The sequence below is a fragment of the Zingiber officinale genome, chromosome 8A (assembly GCF_018446385.1).
Source record: "Zingiber officinale cultivar Zhangliang chromosome 8A, Zo_v1.1, whole genome shotgun sequence".
NCBI lineage: Eukaryota > Viridiplantae > Streptophyta > Magnoliopsida > Zingiberales > Zingiberaceae > Zingiber > Zingiber officinale.
The window spans coordinates 79456295-79474373 of record NC_056000.1 but is presented as its reverse complement, the minus strand read 5'-3'; the positions used below and the strand labels follow the sequence as shown (position 1 = coordinate 79474373).

General features: G+C 36.5%; 2 protein-coding genes and 1 non-coding gene across 8 annotated transcripts; 1 reads left to right on the top strand and 2 right to left on the bottom strand.

Moving 5' to 3' along the window:
- Positions 1-6929: 6929 nt before the first annotated feature.
- Positions 6930-14715, bottom strand: LOC122009674 (phosphoinositide phospholipase C 2-like). Of its 6 annotated transcripts, none has more exons than XM_042565927.1 (10): positions 14578-14704; positions 11637-11703; positions 9133-11533; positions 8864-9060; positions 8629-8764; positions 8043-8539; positions 7835-7952; positions 7604-7756; positions 7444-7530; positions 6930-7369 (listed from the first exon to the last, which is right to left on the bottom strand). In XM_042565927.1, exons 3-10 carry the CDS (start codon positions 9481-9483, stop codon positions 7064-7066), a joined length of 1845 nt encoding a protein of 614 aa, XP_042421861.1. In that variant the 5' UTR covers positions 9484-11533; positions 11637-11703; positions 14578-14704; the 3' UTR covers positions 6930-7063. The 6 variants fall into 6 exon arrangements, with proteins under 6 accessions (XP_042421861.1, XP_042421866.1, XP_042421862.1 ...); XM_042565932.1 differs by lacking the exon at positions 14578-14704 and having other exon boundaries at positions 9133-9436; positions 10707-10803; positions 11409-12125; XM_042565928.1 differs by lacking the exon at positions 14578-14704 and having other exon boundaries at positions 9133-10803; positions 11409-11533; positions 11637-12125.
- Positions 14716-15623: 908 nt separating this feature from the next.
- On the bottom strand, positions 15624-16382 carry LOC122009676 (protein YIPF5-like). Its single transcript, XM_042565934.1, has one exon. It carries the CDS (start codon positions 16227-16229, stop codon positions 15744-15746), a length of 486 nt encoding a protein of 161 aa, XP_042421868.1. The 5' UTR covers positions 16230-16382; the 3' UTR covers positions 15624-15743.
- A 912-nt stretch (positions 16383-17294) lies between these two features.
- Positions 17295-17485, top strand: LOC122013061. The gene has a single exon (XR_006120429.1). It is a non-coding gene; the product is annotated as a U2 spliceosomal RNA (small nuclear RNA).
- The last annotated feature ends 594 nt before the right edge of the window (positions 17486-18079 follow it).

Below are 18079 nucleotides of genomic sequence, written 5' to 3'. Positions count from 1 at the left end.
CATGATGGACTTAAACATGTTTTCTGGTTTGCCGAAAAATTATTACAATTTATTGTAATAATAGTGGTGTAGTAGCAAACTCGAAGAAACCATAAGTCCATAAGGCAAGTAAACATAATAGAGCGTAAGTACCACCCAATACAAGAAATCGTATAAACGAGGAGAAGTTGTTGCCGCCTAGATTGCATCAGGTGATGACCTATAGATCCTTTTCACTAAGGTCCTTAAGGCAAGAGCTTTTGATGAGCATGTTGAAGGGTTGGGAATCAGATGTATGGCAGTATTTATGGCAGCATAGTCTTTTAGTATAAGTGGGAGATTGTTAGAGTGTATACAAAAAGCCTAGCTTTTATATAAACATTTATTTAGAAATAAAGAATCACAATGGTCAAATATCTACATTTATTTGTTAAATGTAATTTGTTCAATTAATTTATATAGTAGACAACATGGTGTGTGATGTCACACACAGAAGATCATGTTGTCGGTTCTTTATAAATTATAAACAGTTGCTCGCGACTAAGATGGAAAGGAACAAACCGTTGAAGTAGTCATAGTGTAATTAAGTATTAATTTATCTTAACTAATAAATTACACTGATACACTCCAAGTGTATTGAGTAGGACCATTTTAGGTAAGTTCTTTTTGTACTGACTTTATAAAAGAACTAGACCTTAGTTATTATGAAAGTGTGTGCTCTTAATCCTAATATGATAACAAACACATATATTTAGTATTTATTTCTTTGACTTATCAATGGGTGAGATTTAACTCGATAAGTCAATAAGCCCGATAAGTTGGGAAATGATATTACTTATAGTGTGTTTTGTTGATTATAGAAGGAATCTGTGCCCTAGTTATCTAGGTTGAGAATGTCCCCAAGAGGAGTTCATAAGGATTGTCATGTTAAACCCTGCAGGTGGACTTAGTCCGGCATGACAATGAAGTTGAGTGATACTACTCTTGGAGCTAGATATTAATTAAGTGAGTTGTCAGTAACTTACTTAATTAGTGGGCATTCGTTATCTTAAACACAAGGATATTAACACACTCATGATAAGAAGGAGCCCATAATGTAGTTTGGGATTGGTGTGGTAGTGTGATAATAACTCTCTAGTGGAATGAGTTATTATCGATGAACTTGAGTTGTGTGTTCGGGGCGAACACGGGATACTTGAGCTCATCGGAAGGCCAAAACCAATTTCTCCTCTAGGTCCCTGTCGTAGTCTCATTAAAGCCTCAAGTCCATCCAAATATAAGCTCATCTTGGTGTCCAAGAAGGGGGATGGTCCAATGCTTGGTGACCAAGCAAGGGCCGGCCACATCCTCTTTCAAGGGGCCGACCCTATTGCTTGGTGATCAAGCTAGTAGGGGTCGGCCATAATAATTCAAACAAGGATGGTTGTTTTGAATTTTTAAAAATCTTCTCTTTGTAGAAAACTATAAGTTTTAAAAGAGAGATTTTAATTTTTAAAACTTTCCTTATTTGAATTAGGCCACATGTTTTAATAGAGAATTTTAAAAGTTTTAAAACTTTCATTTTTTAACCATCCTCATGGTTTAGGAAAAAAACGGAAGATAAGTTTTAAAAATTTAAATTTTCTATCATCATATTAAAAAAGAAATTTTATAAGAGAAGTTTTAAATTTTAAAACATGGTTTTAATTTTTAGAACTTTCCTTTTTTAACTCCTACTTTAGGAAAGAGAGCTTGTAAAATTTTATAAGAGTTTTTCTTCTTGTAAAATTTTATAAAAAAAATTTAATATTCCTTTCCTCTTATGGGGGTCGGCCACCCTTGCTTGGTGCCCAAGCAAGGTGGCCGGCCATGTTTAAAAAAATAAAATCATCAAATTTATTTTTGGTGATTGATTCAATCAAGAGGAAAGAAAAGGAAAAATTAAAAGGAAAAAGGAAAAACTCTTGGAAGATTTTAATTTTTGTAAAAATTCTTCCCTTATTTGCCTTGGGTAAGTATTATAAAAGAAGGGGTGAGGAGGCTTCATGAGACAGAATTCTTATTCTCTTGGAGGAGTCTCTCTTGGTGGTGGCCGGCCCTCTCTCTTCTCCCTTTCCCTTTGCTCTCTTCTCCTTGGTGGTGGTGGTGGCCGGATTTTAGAGGAAGGAAGAAAGCTTTTGGGCGGTGTTCATCTTAGAGGATCATCACCCACACGACGTCCAAGGCGAGGCGAGGAATACGGTAGAAGATATCGAGGTCATTAGTTTACAAAGAGAAGGTATAATTAGTAATTGTTTTCCGCATCATGCTAGTTATTTCTTTTTGTAAGAATTCCAAACACAAGAGGCATTAGATCTAGTTTTTCAAATTTATTTTTCGAGTTTGTGTTTTCTTTATTTTTTGAATTTGTGATTCGATTGTTCTTTTTGGTTAACCTAGAGTTATTTAAGGAAATTAAATATTAGCTTTCCTTAAAAGGCTTTGTCTAAGCGGTGGTGGTTGCTCCCATATCTAAGAAGGTCATGTACCTCACCATGCAGTCCTGGAAGCCAATTTTGAAAATTAATATTTAATGGAATTAATAACATAGGTGGATTTGAATCAATAGTGTTAAGTTCCGCTTGCGATTCAAATCTAAACCATTAAGAACAGATAAGTTAAATTTTGAATCAATGATGTTAAGTTCCGTCTGTGATTCCTAATTTAACTTCTAAAGAACACAATAGGTTATTTAAGGAAAGGTTTGACACTTGTATAAAATTTTTGTACAGTGGAACCGGTACGATTTTCCTAGGACTAACCAACACTATACTTGCATTTTCCAATTCCGCATTTTCTTTAAAGTTTTGCCTAGTATAGTTGTAGTTTCCAATTCCGTATTTCCTTTAAAGTCTAGCCTATTATACTTACATTTTTCAATTCCTCATTTCCTTTAAAGTCTTGCCGAGTATACTCCGCATTTCCTTTAAAGTTTTACCTAGTATACTTATATTTTCCAATTCCACATTTCTTTTAAAGTCTTGCGTAGTATACTTGCATTTTCCAATTCTGGCAAATTTCCTTTCATCCCTTAATTTAAGTTTTCAATTTTACAATTTGCATTCTTCTATCAATCCCGATCTTTTATCCTAATGCCTTTGGGATTTTCAATTAGTCAACGAACGCTTATAGGGAATTGCCATAATTCTAAGTTCTTTAAAGAGCTAACATTAGTGAGTCAAGCGATTGAGTGATAACAGATTACACTAATGGCAACAAGTGGAGAGGAAGCAAGATCTAGAAAAACACTTGAACAAGGTGCCTTGAGACAACACTTGGAACGCATGGAAATCAAATTCAATCAAATCCTCAATAGATTAGAGAGACAAGATACTGTAATTTATGGATTGCAAAATAGACAAGCGGGTAGAGTTCCTGCACGAAGTTCAAGGCAATATAACCGTGATGACAACAACGAAGATGATGATGACATTTCTGAGGCATTGATGATAGAGCTTCTAGTAGCATATCTAGTCATGCTAGAATTGGTGGTAGCATGCTAGAATTGGTGATAGAAGAGGAATGATGAATGATTATGCTGATAGACACTTGGGAAATATCAAGATGAAGATTCCTTCATTTTAAGTCAAAAGTGATCCAGACGTATATTTGGAGTGGGAAAAGAAATTGGAATTAGTGTTTGATTGTCACCACTACTTTGAAGAGAAAAAGGTAAAACTTGCTGCTGTTGAGTTTATTGATTATGTTATTATTTGGTAGGATCAAATTATTTTAAATAGGAGAAGAAACAATGAGAGACCCGTTGGCACTTGGGAAGAGATGAAATCTATTATCAGAAAGAAGTTTGTTCCATTACATTACTATCGAGATTTGTATCAATGACTACAAAGTCTAACCCAAGGATCCAAGATTGTGGAGGAATATCATAAGGAGATGGAGATTGCCATGATTCGAGCCAATGTGGAGGAGGACTGAGAAGCAACCATGGCAAGATTTTTACAAGGTTTGAATTTAGAAATTGCAAATGTAGTGGAGTTGCATCATTATGTGGAGCTGTAAGATATGGTGCATATGTCCATGAAAGTTGAAAGACAACTGAAAAAGAAGGATTCAATCAAGCATGGGCAAAATTCTAATTCATCCACTTGGAAATCTAGTTAGAACAAAAGAAATGATAAATTTGCATCAAAGACTAAGACCGATTTTTTGAAGAATAAAAATGTTGGTTCTCTATTAGTCAATGGTAAAGAACCTATCTAATCTTCAAGAAATAGAGATATTAAATGTTTTAAGTGTTTGGGAAGAAGACATATTGCTTTACAATGTCTAAAACAAAAGAATTATGCTTCTAAAAAATGGTGATATTGAAACTGAGAGTGAGTCCGAAGATGATAATGCCTTACTACCATTGATGAAAAGTGATGTAGAAGAGTATCCTGTTGAAGGTGAAGCCCTTGTCACTAGGCGTGCTTTAAATATGCAAGTGAAGGAAGAAAATGAAGAACAATGACACAACGTATTTCATACCCGTTGCCACATCAAAGATAAAGTATGTAGTATGATTATAGATGGGGGAAGTTGCATTAATGTAGCTAGTACTATCTGTTGGATCGAGTCGCACATGAGAGAGGGTAAATCACGTGATTTTGAAAAAATTTACTTTCCCTTTGCGATCAAAGTAAATGCAGCGGAATAACATGAAAATTAAAAGAAATTAAAAATACAAAAACAGACATGGTCGGTTTTACTTGGTTCAGAGCTTTCGGCGACTCCTACTCCAAGACCCAGGTCCCATGGATCTATTGATGGGTAATCCACTAAATGCCTCTCCCGGAACCACCAGAAGAGATAATCAAATACAAGATAGGGACAGTATAATAACCTACACTTCCTTTTAAAAGCAGTAGTATGAAAAGTTTCCAACACAATTAAAGTTACCAACAATTTAGATGCGCTCGTATGTTACTGTCGATTTGTCGAAGATGATCAATTGACTTGGAAGCATAACTCAATGGCAGACAAACTTCTTTGAAGCAACAGTAGGAAGCTGGAGTAGTCGAAAGCCTAATCGGAAGCGCAGAAGCTCGTATAAATGATGGATATGATGAATTGGGAGAGCACTCCTTTTATTGAGCATGGAAGATGCCTTTCAAATCTTTGAAGACACCTTCAATGTGGCAAATCTGATCCTGAGTTTATTGCTCCTTATCGTCGACAAGTTCTAAACTTTATCCTGCAGAAGGCGCCTTCCATGCACTGAAAGCGTCTTCCATGAACAGTGTCAAGGCATCTTCATGCTTGAAGGCGCCTTCCATTTCTTGGAAGGCGCCTCGGATACTGTTTATCCAAGGTATTTTGTGCTCTTCTTGCCCTGTAAAACATGTTAGTCAAATAAACTAAATAATAACTTACAAGACAAGTGTTAGCCAAAGCGACCGGAAAATGCATTGGACCAGTTAGCCAAAACCGACTGATCCGGGCGCCCAGACCACTAAAGTGCCTGAATGGGCGCATAGACCCTGCGAATCAATTTTGGGTCCACATCAGCAACAGTTCGGGCGCTCAGAGCAGGTCTGAGCACTCGGAGATGGATAAAATTTTATCACTTGGCCGTTGTGTAGAGATAGAATTTTGCCACGCTAGGGGCGCTCGGAGAGGGTCCGGGCGCCCGGATCATGCCAGTCAGCAAATGGTTAGGTTGGACTAGTGGATTATAAATAGAGACTTGGTCATCTCCATTTCGAACAATACACTTTGTACTTCGAATTTCTTTCTACTTTTCATTTCCAAGCTTTACTTTCATGTACGAGGCTTCTCTGCCTTCGACATTTTATTCGAGAAAGAGATCTTCATAGTAAGCTTACTTTCTTTAGAGTAGTAATCCTCTAATTATAAACCAAGTAAAATTGTTTGTCTCATACTATTCTTAATTCTATTATTTTCTTTAAATATGTAATTATTTAAAGTCTGATAATTTGAGAAATATATACTTGTGTTTATTTTGTGTAAGATAATTCACCTCCCCTTCATCGGCCGTAAGAGACTAATACTAGTTATACAAAAATAATCTCTTACAATGTAGAACTACCCTTTAATTAACTCTAATGAATTGACCCATGACTTTGGTGTTTAAGTGGGCACGGAGCTGGAACTCAATTGGAGGCAGTAAGGTGCTCTTGCAGGGACTATATTTCCTAAACAAGTGCCTACAGCCCAATGACAATAATGTATTTACTATAAGAAAATTTAACAACCTAATCAGCATCACTAGAAATGTTACAGTTACACCTCCATCGAGCTTTTTGCAAGGATATAACATTTGTGTACTCAGGAACTCTTAGATCATTTTTGCCTTAATTAATGACATCGATTCTACCCGCACACGTTCTCGAATCAATTCTACAACTACATATTTGTACTGCTACACTATAATGTTTTTTTTTTTAATAAAAAGATAAATAAATATTGTCAAAATGTGCACAATTATATAAAAATAATCATAAAATCCCTTATGTCATGTCTAACAAAATGTTAGATCTGCAAGGAGAATCATAGTAGCATATATGTGCTAACTTGTGTATCATTTCACCCTCTCTCTCTATATCGCATGCTAGTTGTCTACTCATCCCCCATACGAGGTATTAAAGTTGATGTATCAATAAGCACCGTCCATGGTCTTTGTCCATATTCCTCGTATTTGCATATCATCACTGTCAATGCTATGCCCTACATCCTCCATCAGCTGGTGCCTCCGCACCCTCCATGCCGTGCATGTATATCTATCATGTGTCCGTGAGCCACCAATGGCCCCAAAAATTCTCTGTCAACCTCCTCTTGTGTCATGAGTCTAGAATCGTCTAATGTCGTATCCAAATCCCCTGAAGTCACTTTTTATAAGTGACCATGTTATAAATATAATTCATAATTACTATAATATATTACTATTAGTAGCGTTGATTAGAGTTGAAATATGTATGTTACAGTAGTTATAAATTATAACATGGAAAATAAAGATGTCTTTAGAAGTTGTTTTGATGATAATTAGTGAACAAATATAAATGAACTAGTTCATCTTCATATTCACAGTCGGTGATCAATTTCAGTCTCAAACCACATCAACTATCTCAAAGCGCATCAGCAGCTTCACTGACGGCAGTGTCTTCCCCTCATGGTCACAGAGCCTCACTGACCGGATTCCAGTCCTCAGTTCCCACACTGGCAAGCAAGTTTGCCCTGCAAAGTCATCGGGGTCTGACATGTCATGCTCATAGACCTCAACGCGGAGCAGCGCAAGCTCGGGAACCCTCAACTGGAACTCAAACTCTTCGTCCCAAACAGGCGTCCAGTCATCCTCAATAGCATGCGTTTCCTTCATTTTTGCAGTATCAACTCCCACTCCAGCGATCCCAACCTACACCAGCACGAGAGTTCTATAAAAAAGAAACTAATTCGTACATTTATATTTCCTAACATCATCGTCGTTACCCTTGTATAAAAATCTGGAGGAGAGTAAGAATCAAAGTAATGCTTGTCGAAATCAAATCGCCAGCCATCTCCGGTGTACACCCTCACCTGTGATTTTTCAGATACATATTATGAACCTGAATGATTGTAATATGATAGAAATGGATGTGTTGCACTTCACCTTCAGAATCTTCTTCACTTCCAATGCAGCTCTAGGATCAAAGACATTATTGGGATCATCATTCTTCAGTAACATATCTGGTTTTTTCACGTAGCCACAGCCTCCATTTGCTCTGAACATGCCCTGCATCAGCCACAGCTCTTTGCCATGCCCCTGGATACATCAGACATATGATCAGCAATCAACTAGGCCTCAAATCTTGTGAGACTCAGCCATGACATAGTTCAGCACCTGCATGTTTAGTGCAACCATCTGTGCACCATGAGTCCAAGCCAGCAACGGTTTGTAGTTGGAAGAAGTAACTCGGGTGCCCTTCGGATATATCCGCAGCAAGTTCGTCTGAGTAAACCTGAAAGATCACTTTGCAGAACCTTTTTATTCCAGTCTTGTTTTAAAGCAAAATTATAGTAAGGCAACAAAAATGTTCTTGTACTAGTACCTCACAAGTTCTGTTGCATGGGAGAGAGTGGCTTTCTCCAATGCCAGTTCACTTAAACTGAGACGACTCACACTGAAAGGATCAATCTTGAGAGCAGCCCCTAAATCGCCCTTCAGTTTCTTAGCTGCGATTCCAATCAGATTCTTGTACTCAGGCGCTACTATCTGATCTTCTTCTTCATCATCATGTTCAGTTACTTGTCTCTGTAAGTGAACAACTTTATCAGATAAATCAATCAAATCACATGTTTTTTTTGGCAGATTACTGACATCACTGGGTTTGTCTTCATGATCGGAAAGTTCTCCACTCCATGGCTTCACTTGGTCTCCCTTTTGTTCTTCTTCTTCCTTGGGGACCTTGGATGATGATTCAAGGTACACTTTCGGTGGTTTAGTGGAGATTATGATTCTCATTTTCAGTTCTTCTGGCGAAGGAAATTTTTGAAGAGACTTGGAGTCTGAAGTAAACAGCATGTCTCCAAAAATCTCAATTAACATCTAAACATATAGAAAACAGCACGAAGTCAACTGGCATATACACAGAGATGGGAAAACTAAAATGCGACACTTGGATAAGCTTCATTTACCTGAGCTACTATAGCTTGAAGGCCTGCATCTAAATGGTCTTCAAAAGTGATGATCACTGGATATTCAGATGTTTTAAAGGCAAATTTCTTGATGGAGGTCAGGCATTTGATGAGTTCCACTGGGTGAGTTAATGTCCTAGAGAGTTAATGATACCATATATGAATATAAATATATATGTGGAAACAATACTGTATATTTATTTATATTGAGAGGAGTGGATCAAGTAGCATGTACCCTCCATGAACCACGTCAATACCAGTATGTGTTTTATTTGGCCATAGATCAAGCTCAATGACTCTGACTCCATTTTGCAATGCCTGTATGATCGGTTCATCACTGCAAATGCTACTGAGTTGGTTGCCTGTTAAATAGGAGTTGTGGCCTGTGAAGATGAAGTAGTGAGCTAGTGGAGCAGTCATATCTTGGTAAACCTGCAGCAAACAAAGTTGAAGTTTTTGATGAAGTTTTTCTTAGTATAGAGGAAGAACAAACTGTGTGCGTACTCCAAGAGGAGGATGAGCGGCGTTGTCATCGGAGAAGAGAAACTGGTAGAAGGAATCCAGTGAAAGATCTTTCTTCTTCTGGAACACCCTCAGGGGGTTCACTTCCCTGACGCCATCGATGATGGCCTGCGCCGCCTCCAAGGAGGTGCCGGCGGGCTCCCCTTGCACTTTTGCCAGGAACTCGGCCAGCTCGTGGACTCCCATCATCCCGCCATCATTGGTGTACTCATCGAACTCCTTCTTGATCGCTTCCGGCGGCTCAACTGATGCCGGCCTGAATCGGAGTCGGAAGAAGAAGCACACCCTGTACTCGTTCCACGCCGACCGGCGACGTCGGCACCGGAAACACATGCCAAATTAAATGATGAATACTTTATCAAGTGTTGCGAACAACATAGAATTAAAAGTCAATTAATATATGGACAAACGCGATGCTTGTTGGTGACCTGTGGGATTATTTATAGAGATAGAGATGATTGATCATGGAAATTAAGTAATATTCTTGTTTCAGGTAATGAGGATGATGCCATGCTTTGCTGCTTTTGGGGGTGGAGATATATGAATAGGATGCCTTACCCTGCCTTGGCAACGAGGATTTGTCACCTTCTGTTGATGAGATAAAATTGTCATCTAAATGTTGCTCATGATTAAGTTGGGCATGATTCAAAGCATGTGTATTATAGAAACCATGTAGTTTATTGTTGTGTAATGCATGTGGTATGAACATGTAATAAGTTTGCACATAATTTAACCAAATAATGGCACAGATCATCCTGTTGTTGAATGAAGTATCCGCTTGATTATCATTTTTAATTTGGATTTCAGGAGTTACTTATTAGACGGTTTAAGTATTGTATGCATGAGTAAGTAATAGTAAGTGAATTAAATTCAGAAGAATTATTATTAATGTGTAGGGCACAAATCAGTATAACAACAATGTTGATAGGGATTTAATCTATCATTTGTAATCCAAAAGAAAATTATTCTCATAACCTCCAAGTCAAGATTAAAAAAAAAAAGAATTCAAATACCTGTTTATCATTCAAAGAGTTAATGTAGCATTAAAAAAAATGTGATTCCCACTCTACTTCTATCCCTATCTAAGATAAGAAAAATCCAAAGAGCTAAAGCAACACAAGAGCAATGATGCTCTCTACTTGAATAATGGGTCATTGTTTAAACATAACAGAATGGTATACATACTCTTGGCGAAATATGTTTTGATAGAAAAGTAATCTTTCTTTATATCCTACTTTATGGAAGTGCCTTTCATCTCAGGACTTTCTAATCGAACCAGCTTTTATAAAGTTGACTTCACACACACAGGTCAATGGAAGACATGAATGCAGAAAACAAAACATAACATGAGCATCTACTCACTTTGATGGAAATAAAGCTGCAAGAAGTTAAAAATATAAGACAAAGATGTAACCACTTAGTGGCCCAGTGCTTTCTCCAAATTTAATTAAAAAAAACAAAAGTGAGTTAAAAGTTCTGTAATATCATCTATCAACTAAAAGATTGATTCACCATCAGGATAATACGTCTCCAAAATTTTCTAAAGAAAAGTTTACTTGACTACAAGAGCACCAGATAGAAAGGATGTTGGGTCACTTCAGCTTCTTCATCCAAGAACAAAAGAAATGGCACCAGAAGATCTAATACATCAATCTGCTAAACAAAGTTGCAGGGATCAAATTATGAATCATGACACTGGCATAAATAAAGATGGATCAAATTATGAATCATGATATATATATATAGGATTTCCTACTCGACTCGCTGTGCAAGCCTGCCGTCCACGACTGTGTGGTCAGGGCATCCAGAAGTGATCTAGACGCCCCGAGTTCGTTCACTTTGGGGCGCTTGGATCACTTTTGGATGCCACGACAGACGTGCACAATGAGTCAGACAGGATAACAACCCCGTAAGAAGTTGATTTGCTGCCCACCTCCCCTGCACGACTGAGAGAGTCTACTCATGTGGAAGCATTGACCGACGCTTGCCATGTGGGTAGGCTTTCTCAATCGCACAGGGGGAGGTGACAACAGATGCCTTCTCTCTCTCTCTCTCTCTCAATATATATATATATATATACAAGCGCCCAGAAGCAATTCATTTTTGGGCGCTCAGCCGTGAGAGTCGCCCATGAGTAATGCTCACGGGCTACAGGCAAACACTCAGGATATCACTATCCTATATATATTGCAATGAAAAAATTGATCCCTCTAGAGATTCATGCGAATACAGTATACATAGTTTGATTGAGTTGTTACCTTTATTGTGTGGACGGGACAATCCCGGCAGCAACTTTGATTCGGTAGATCTCAGCGGGATCAGAATGGTCGCGCCTCTTCAGTATCCACACGAACACATCCTTCGTTCGTCGTATGAACTCAGCCTTCGGAAAAGAACAACCTTCATTGTGCTAGCAATAGCAAGGTGTTCGACCAAGAGAAGAAGAGGAAGAAGACTAGAAAAATCATGCCCGAAAAATGCATTACCAATGACTTTTGTCCTCGTCCAATGATTGCCTTTTGGTCTCCCTTTTCATGAATGCTCCATTAATCTCTATTGATGAACAGTAATCCTCTTTAGTGGGTTGAATGTTAATATATTGAATTAACTATTAATCCAATAAATCATTAACCTAATAAGCCAATGAGTCTAATGCATTAATCCAATGAGTCTAATCCGAATTCATTTGAGTGTAATCCAGATTCATTTGGATCAACCTGCTAATCTTAAGGTCCATAGCATTTTAGTCAAACTAAAATAAACCTATCTCCAAATCAATATGTTATCTATGTGTGTGACCCAATAGGTTCTCGTAAAGTTGACAATGTCTCTAAAACAACATTTTAGATATATAAGTAATGAGTGACATCTAGCAATGCATCATTGCTATCCAAGTGACGAGAATATCGAGATCCGACCTAACCTTTCTGTGTCTATTATTTTATATAATTCAATCCTTCTATCCTTGATATCTAGATTGATCCATGAGACATAGACTGTGTCATCCTCTTATCAATCTTTGTGCTTCTTGATTTCTAAGTAGACTCACTTAACCAAATAAACTCAATATCTCATATTGACTTATTTGAGCATAATCATGCATTTTAGTAGTCCTACTTAATCATGGGGCCCACAGATATCACTTCCGTCATATTGAAGAGATAGATCTCACTCACATCCCTCCGCATAACTTATTGTATACCAGTGGTTGACTTTATAGCCCACCTTATTATAGGTGACGTTTGTCAATACCAAAGTACACACAACTCTTTATGTAGGGAATCATAGTGACTTCAGGTCTAAAGACTAATTATACTAATAATAACTATGAGAATATTTATGATACTCATATAACGATCCATGAAACATTCTCATGGCGAGTCAATTCAATACGTATTCTTTAATATATGTCTATGTGCCAACTTGATATCTTATATCCATAACTTGTGAGATTAAGTCATCAATTGACTCATATGCTAGTCTCAATACATTAATATTGACCTTGTATATTAATGTTTGACTAGGAATAGTTAAGAGTAGTGTTCTTTATATATCTACAACCTCCCACTATCAATTCAACCAATTGATATGCTGTAGACTAAAACCTACTATCCTAGGACATTATTATATTTATTCATCTGGCACATATCTAAAGTAAATATAATAACCATAAACTTTCCTTTTTATTAAAGAAATATGATATAAAAGTTCCCTTATCAATAATCTCATAATTGGCTCTACAGGCTAATACTAACAGTGTACGCCCCACGTGCGTGCCTACCCATGTGGCAGGGTTAATTGCCACCTGCCACGTGGGCATACACCCTTAGGTGCGCAGACGGGGCGCACACTAGGGTGGGCAGCATAAAATGCCTCTATATATATATGAACTCTCTTAGACGTTGTAGAGAAATACAATAGCAAAGGTATAAGCATTAATTAAAAGTGCAACATGCATTGTTCGGTTTGAATTTAACACATGCCTTATGAACAGCATAATGGAGCAATAATGTGACTGGAATTAATAATTCTAAGTGAGTTTGCCAACAAAAAGACAAGAAAAGGGAAAGGTAATGACATGGTTATGTAAATCATATTTACTATCTTTGAAAGAGATACAAGAGGAAAAGAGACGTGAGGAAACAAATAGGTGCCAATCAGCTACAACAGGAGTAGTAACTCCCACAAATGACCTACGCATATAATGGACTATCACACAAACTAAGAAAAAAAACTTAAACTTATACATCCCCTTCTCTATATCCACTGTGTCCTTATAGACAGAACAAGAAGTTGCTTTTATCTGCAATTAGTTGTTCTCTCATCAACAAATCACCAATTTTTGTAAATTCAAGGAATAAAAATTCTTTAAAAAGATGTAACAAATGAAACAACAGAAACAGAAAGTTTTATCTCCCAAGTATTTAAGGATGGTGTAAGTATTTCGTCACACCATTGGCTTTGTGTACGATCATAACATTACTAGTGAACTGATTTAGATTTAGAATTTCTCTTTTCTCTTTCTACTTCCCATGCCTTCAAATGTAATTGATTCAACAAACAGATGAAAAGTGTAGAGAAATAGTACAACAGCCCATGAGAAGCGTATGTTTAGCCAGACTACTTCAAGGCAGCAACTTTATGCCACTACTTTATTTAATGCATCCTTGACATTGATCCCAATAGTCGAGCTAACATTTTGGTAGATACAATTTCAAAGTAGAAGATAGTAAGAACGATAAAAGCAAGTCATTTCTCCCAGTACATGCAACAGCCTAACCTCCCCTTTACAACTGAAATTCCATTTGCACTTTTCCAAAGATGCATTATTAGAAACTAGAATGGAATTTCTCCCAAACTAAGAAAATCATGATGAGATCAAGGTGATTGTCTTATAGTATCCAATTCATATTAGTTGCACAAAGATGTATACAAGAAATTCCTTCATCTTCAATGAAGAAAAACTATCCCAACCACAGAAAAACATGATAGAAAAGTGAAACAGAAATTCCTCCATCTTTTATATTAATAATTTTCAAAAATGAACAACCTGAAGAACCAATCAGAATCTGAAATTCCTCGATAATAAATGAACAATCTGAAGAACCAATCAGAATGTTTCATTCTCACTTCATCATGACTAAGCAATAAAAACTGCCTATTGTGAGGAAAAAAAAGGAGAGCATTTTGATATCGACAGTAAGGTATTCCGCCTCCTAGTATTAGCGATGTAAAATAATGTGCTAACATTCCAGTTCCAGTCTCATCCATTGCGATACGAATTCATAATCATCATATCAAAATAATCAACCATAACAAACAGTGTTAAAAGTTTTTACAATCGAATTAGAAACTAACATATAAATAAACAACTAGAAGAGAAACATAAGATGCAACACTAGGAATAATGAATTTGTGAATTCTTACCATTCACCAACAATCAGAATACAATGAGCAGGAAGAAAAGCATGTAGACCAGCCAGCAAGCGGAGGCTATGACACCACGGTGCTCATCCCCTCCGAACGCCAGCTCCACAAGAAGCCCCGTGCAAACCCTCGTTGACCACAGCACAAACACCGCCGCAATCATGAAGATCGCATGGCCATCATGGGTCACAAAGAGAGACATCGCCGAGAGGATCACCATTGGCAACATGCCGTATCCAACCAAGCTCAAACAACGGTAGAGATCCTCCGTTCCTCCCCTCGAGCATATTGAAGACCGCGGCGAAGGTTACGGTTACCCACGCCCGCTCAAGGCATAGGCTATTAAGGCCCCAATTTTATTGGGGCCATTGATTAATTAATTGAAGATATTGAAAAAATTAAATTAGTATTATTAAAATTAATTAATTATAAATGTCTTGCTAATTTATTAATTACACCTTGTCAATTAATTCATTATCGATTTCACTTTCTATTTATAAATATAATTATCTTTATTTCCTCATTAATTGTCTATATAATTTTATATGAGATTTTATTCTGCCTTAAATATAATTCATTTTTAAATTGACATATATATATATTTTTTTTAATTATTAGTCCTATTCCTATTTTATTTTACAATTAGTAATACTATTCTTATAAAACTTAATGAATTCTTTTCTTCTCAATATTTCTTAAAAATCCTAATAGTTCTCTCATCAGTGCATTGTGCCCTTTTCTTTTTTTCATAATACTCGAAGAGAACATCCTTCTCTTCCTTTGCCGATAATATTTCTTCCTCGCTCTTTCTTTTTATTTCTCGATAATAATATGAATTAGAAATTTTTTATTATAAAATACAAAGTAAAATGCATTAGTAAAAATAAATTTTTTAAAATTAAAATTAATCAAATCTATTTGACATTCTAACTAACCAGATTAAATAATTTAATAATTTTATTAATAAAAAATAAAATTATTATCAAAATACCCGTAAAAAAACTAATTATATCAAAAATTAGTTTTTAAAAAAATAATATTTAATTATTTTTAATAACTAATTTTAAAAATATTTTTTAAATTATTATTTTCAATTCCAAATCTAAATGAAAAATATTAAAAAAAATTAAAAATATATAAAAAAAAATATTTTTAAATTTTTTTACCTAGGGCCTCACGGAGTCTTGAGACGGCCGTGAGGTTACCCACCCCAAGATGATCCCAAAGTGGAATTTCCCCGCGAGAAGCTGGAACAGGTCGAACGCCATGAGGAAGACGAACGGGCCTGCGAGATCGGTATTCTCGTGGAGATCGGGCTTCAAACGGATAGGATTCAGGATCGAGACGGTCTTGCGCCAGATTTGGCGGGTGTTGATGCCCAGCTCCTCGAAGAGGGGCGGTGCGTCTTCGAAAGAGCCGGAGGCGGAGATGTATCCACCGCCCGCAGCAGATGCCGCTAGGACGGGAGCAAAGAAGGGGGACGAGGCCTGGGAGACGCCGACGTCGAAGGACATGAAGGGGATGTTAGGGTTGGAGGGGATGGGGATGGCGGGGCGCGACGGGTTGAAGGTCGGAGGCGGCGCCAGGCCGGGCTGGTGGATCCGAGAGTAACACCATCTGCTGGACAAAGAACTCCTTGGCCATGGATTCATGCGGAAGGCAGCGGCTGACTGATGGCGCGCGAGTCAGCCGTACGCTCCTTCACGAACTGAGTCGTGACACGGAAGTTGTGAGTCTTTTTAAGTCAACCGGTATTAATTTACTCCTCATTTCATCAAAGGGCGATATAAATAAACCTAAATTTTCAAACAACGGGAATATCTTGTGTGAAAATTTTTGTAATATTTTTTGTTTTCAGATTTTACTTTTTTGAAAAAAATATATTAAAAATAAAAAACCTAAAAAATATGTAGTCATCAATTATTTGACTTTATTTATGCTAAGAGTGATCATGAATCAGATTGATTCAGTTATTAGAATAAAAATTATCCGGTCTTACTAGATCAGATAATATAATATCATGACCTACATCCGGTCCTATATCTGATGGTTATTATATATCAGATATTCGACAGGTTGTCAGTTATTTGGATATCTTATCCTATATCCAATGAAATATAAAATATAAATATAAAACAACAAAAAAAATAAAATATTTTAAAATGATAATAAACATTATTCATTATATGTTGTAGCAGCTAATCGGCAGTAGCTACCACAACGTGTAGCAGCTTATCGGCAGTAACTACTACAACGTATAGCAACTTATCGACAATAGTTGCTACAAGTAAGGATGATAACGGATCGGATTGGTTCGGTTATTGAGATAAAAAATTATCCGACCCTACTAGATCGGATAATATAATATCCTACATCTGGCCCTATATCCGGCGATTTTTTTTTTTCGATTCGGTTCGGGTGGATATAAGCGGGTTGGTCGGTTTGACGGGTTGACTGCTCACCCTTAATTTATGCTCACTTACTATTTAATTAAAATTTTAAATTATTTAATAATTAATTTGATGTAGTCTAAAATTAAATTATGTTAATATCATTTTTTTTTAAAAAAATAATTTTAAAATTTATTAATAATTTTTTCTAGTTTTTTATATACATAATATGCTATGATTTTTTTTAATCCCACTTCTTATGATTGAAAACACCGTAACAGATAAACTTCTATAAATACCTTTAACGGACAACGTTAGAAAAAAAAAATACCTTTCTCAATCTTTTAACTAAGATCAAGTGTAGTAGTGTTCTTATCAATTTAATATTTGATATAAAAAATTAAATTAATTTTTTATAAGAGAGTCTATTACAATAGCTTGTTATTGGGGTTCTCGAAAAAAAATAATAATTTCAGTTAGCCTCATTGACTATCTCTGAGGTGATCGACCTAGCCCCATAGAATTTTTTTACCGACCACAGGATAAATCGAGAAACGCGTGCGGCACTATTGCATGAGTCTGACGCATCAACACATCCTTATCAAGTCTAATTTTTAGACATAGACCACTAATTTATATGTATTTGTACACAACTGTCCTTTATGGATCGACTTGATGATCCAATTCCATTTCTTTACTGTTGTCAATAAACCATTGGCATAAAAGTTGAGATCCCAGAACAGAGTTGAGTTGGCTAGTGCGGGACAGAGTTGCTACCTAAGGTAAGAGTTCGAATTTCAGTAAATTCGAGAAAAAAACCCTTTCCACACGAACCAACTATAATTTTTCAATTTACCTCCTCACAGATGATCGTAGGATCGATCGTGTGAAATCATTGGATGATAGATTCCACTTTTTACTATCGAAATGGAGATATCAACCTTTTTAAACTACTCAAAACGGACCAAATGCAGCACTTTTGAGTTTGAAGGATATACAAACATTTATCAACTTCATTTCCAGTATAATTTCCAGGTAAGGGAACTTCCGGAGGAAAGGAAAGAAAACAAAATCAATCCTTAGTGTTCAGGATAATTAGCTCGTAAGAAGAA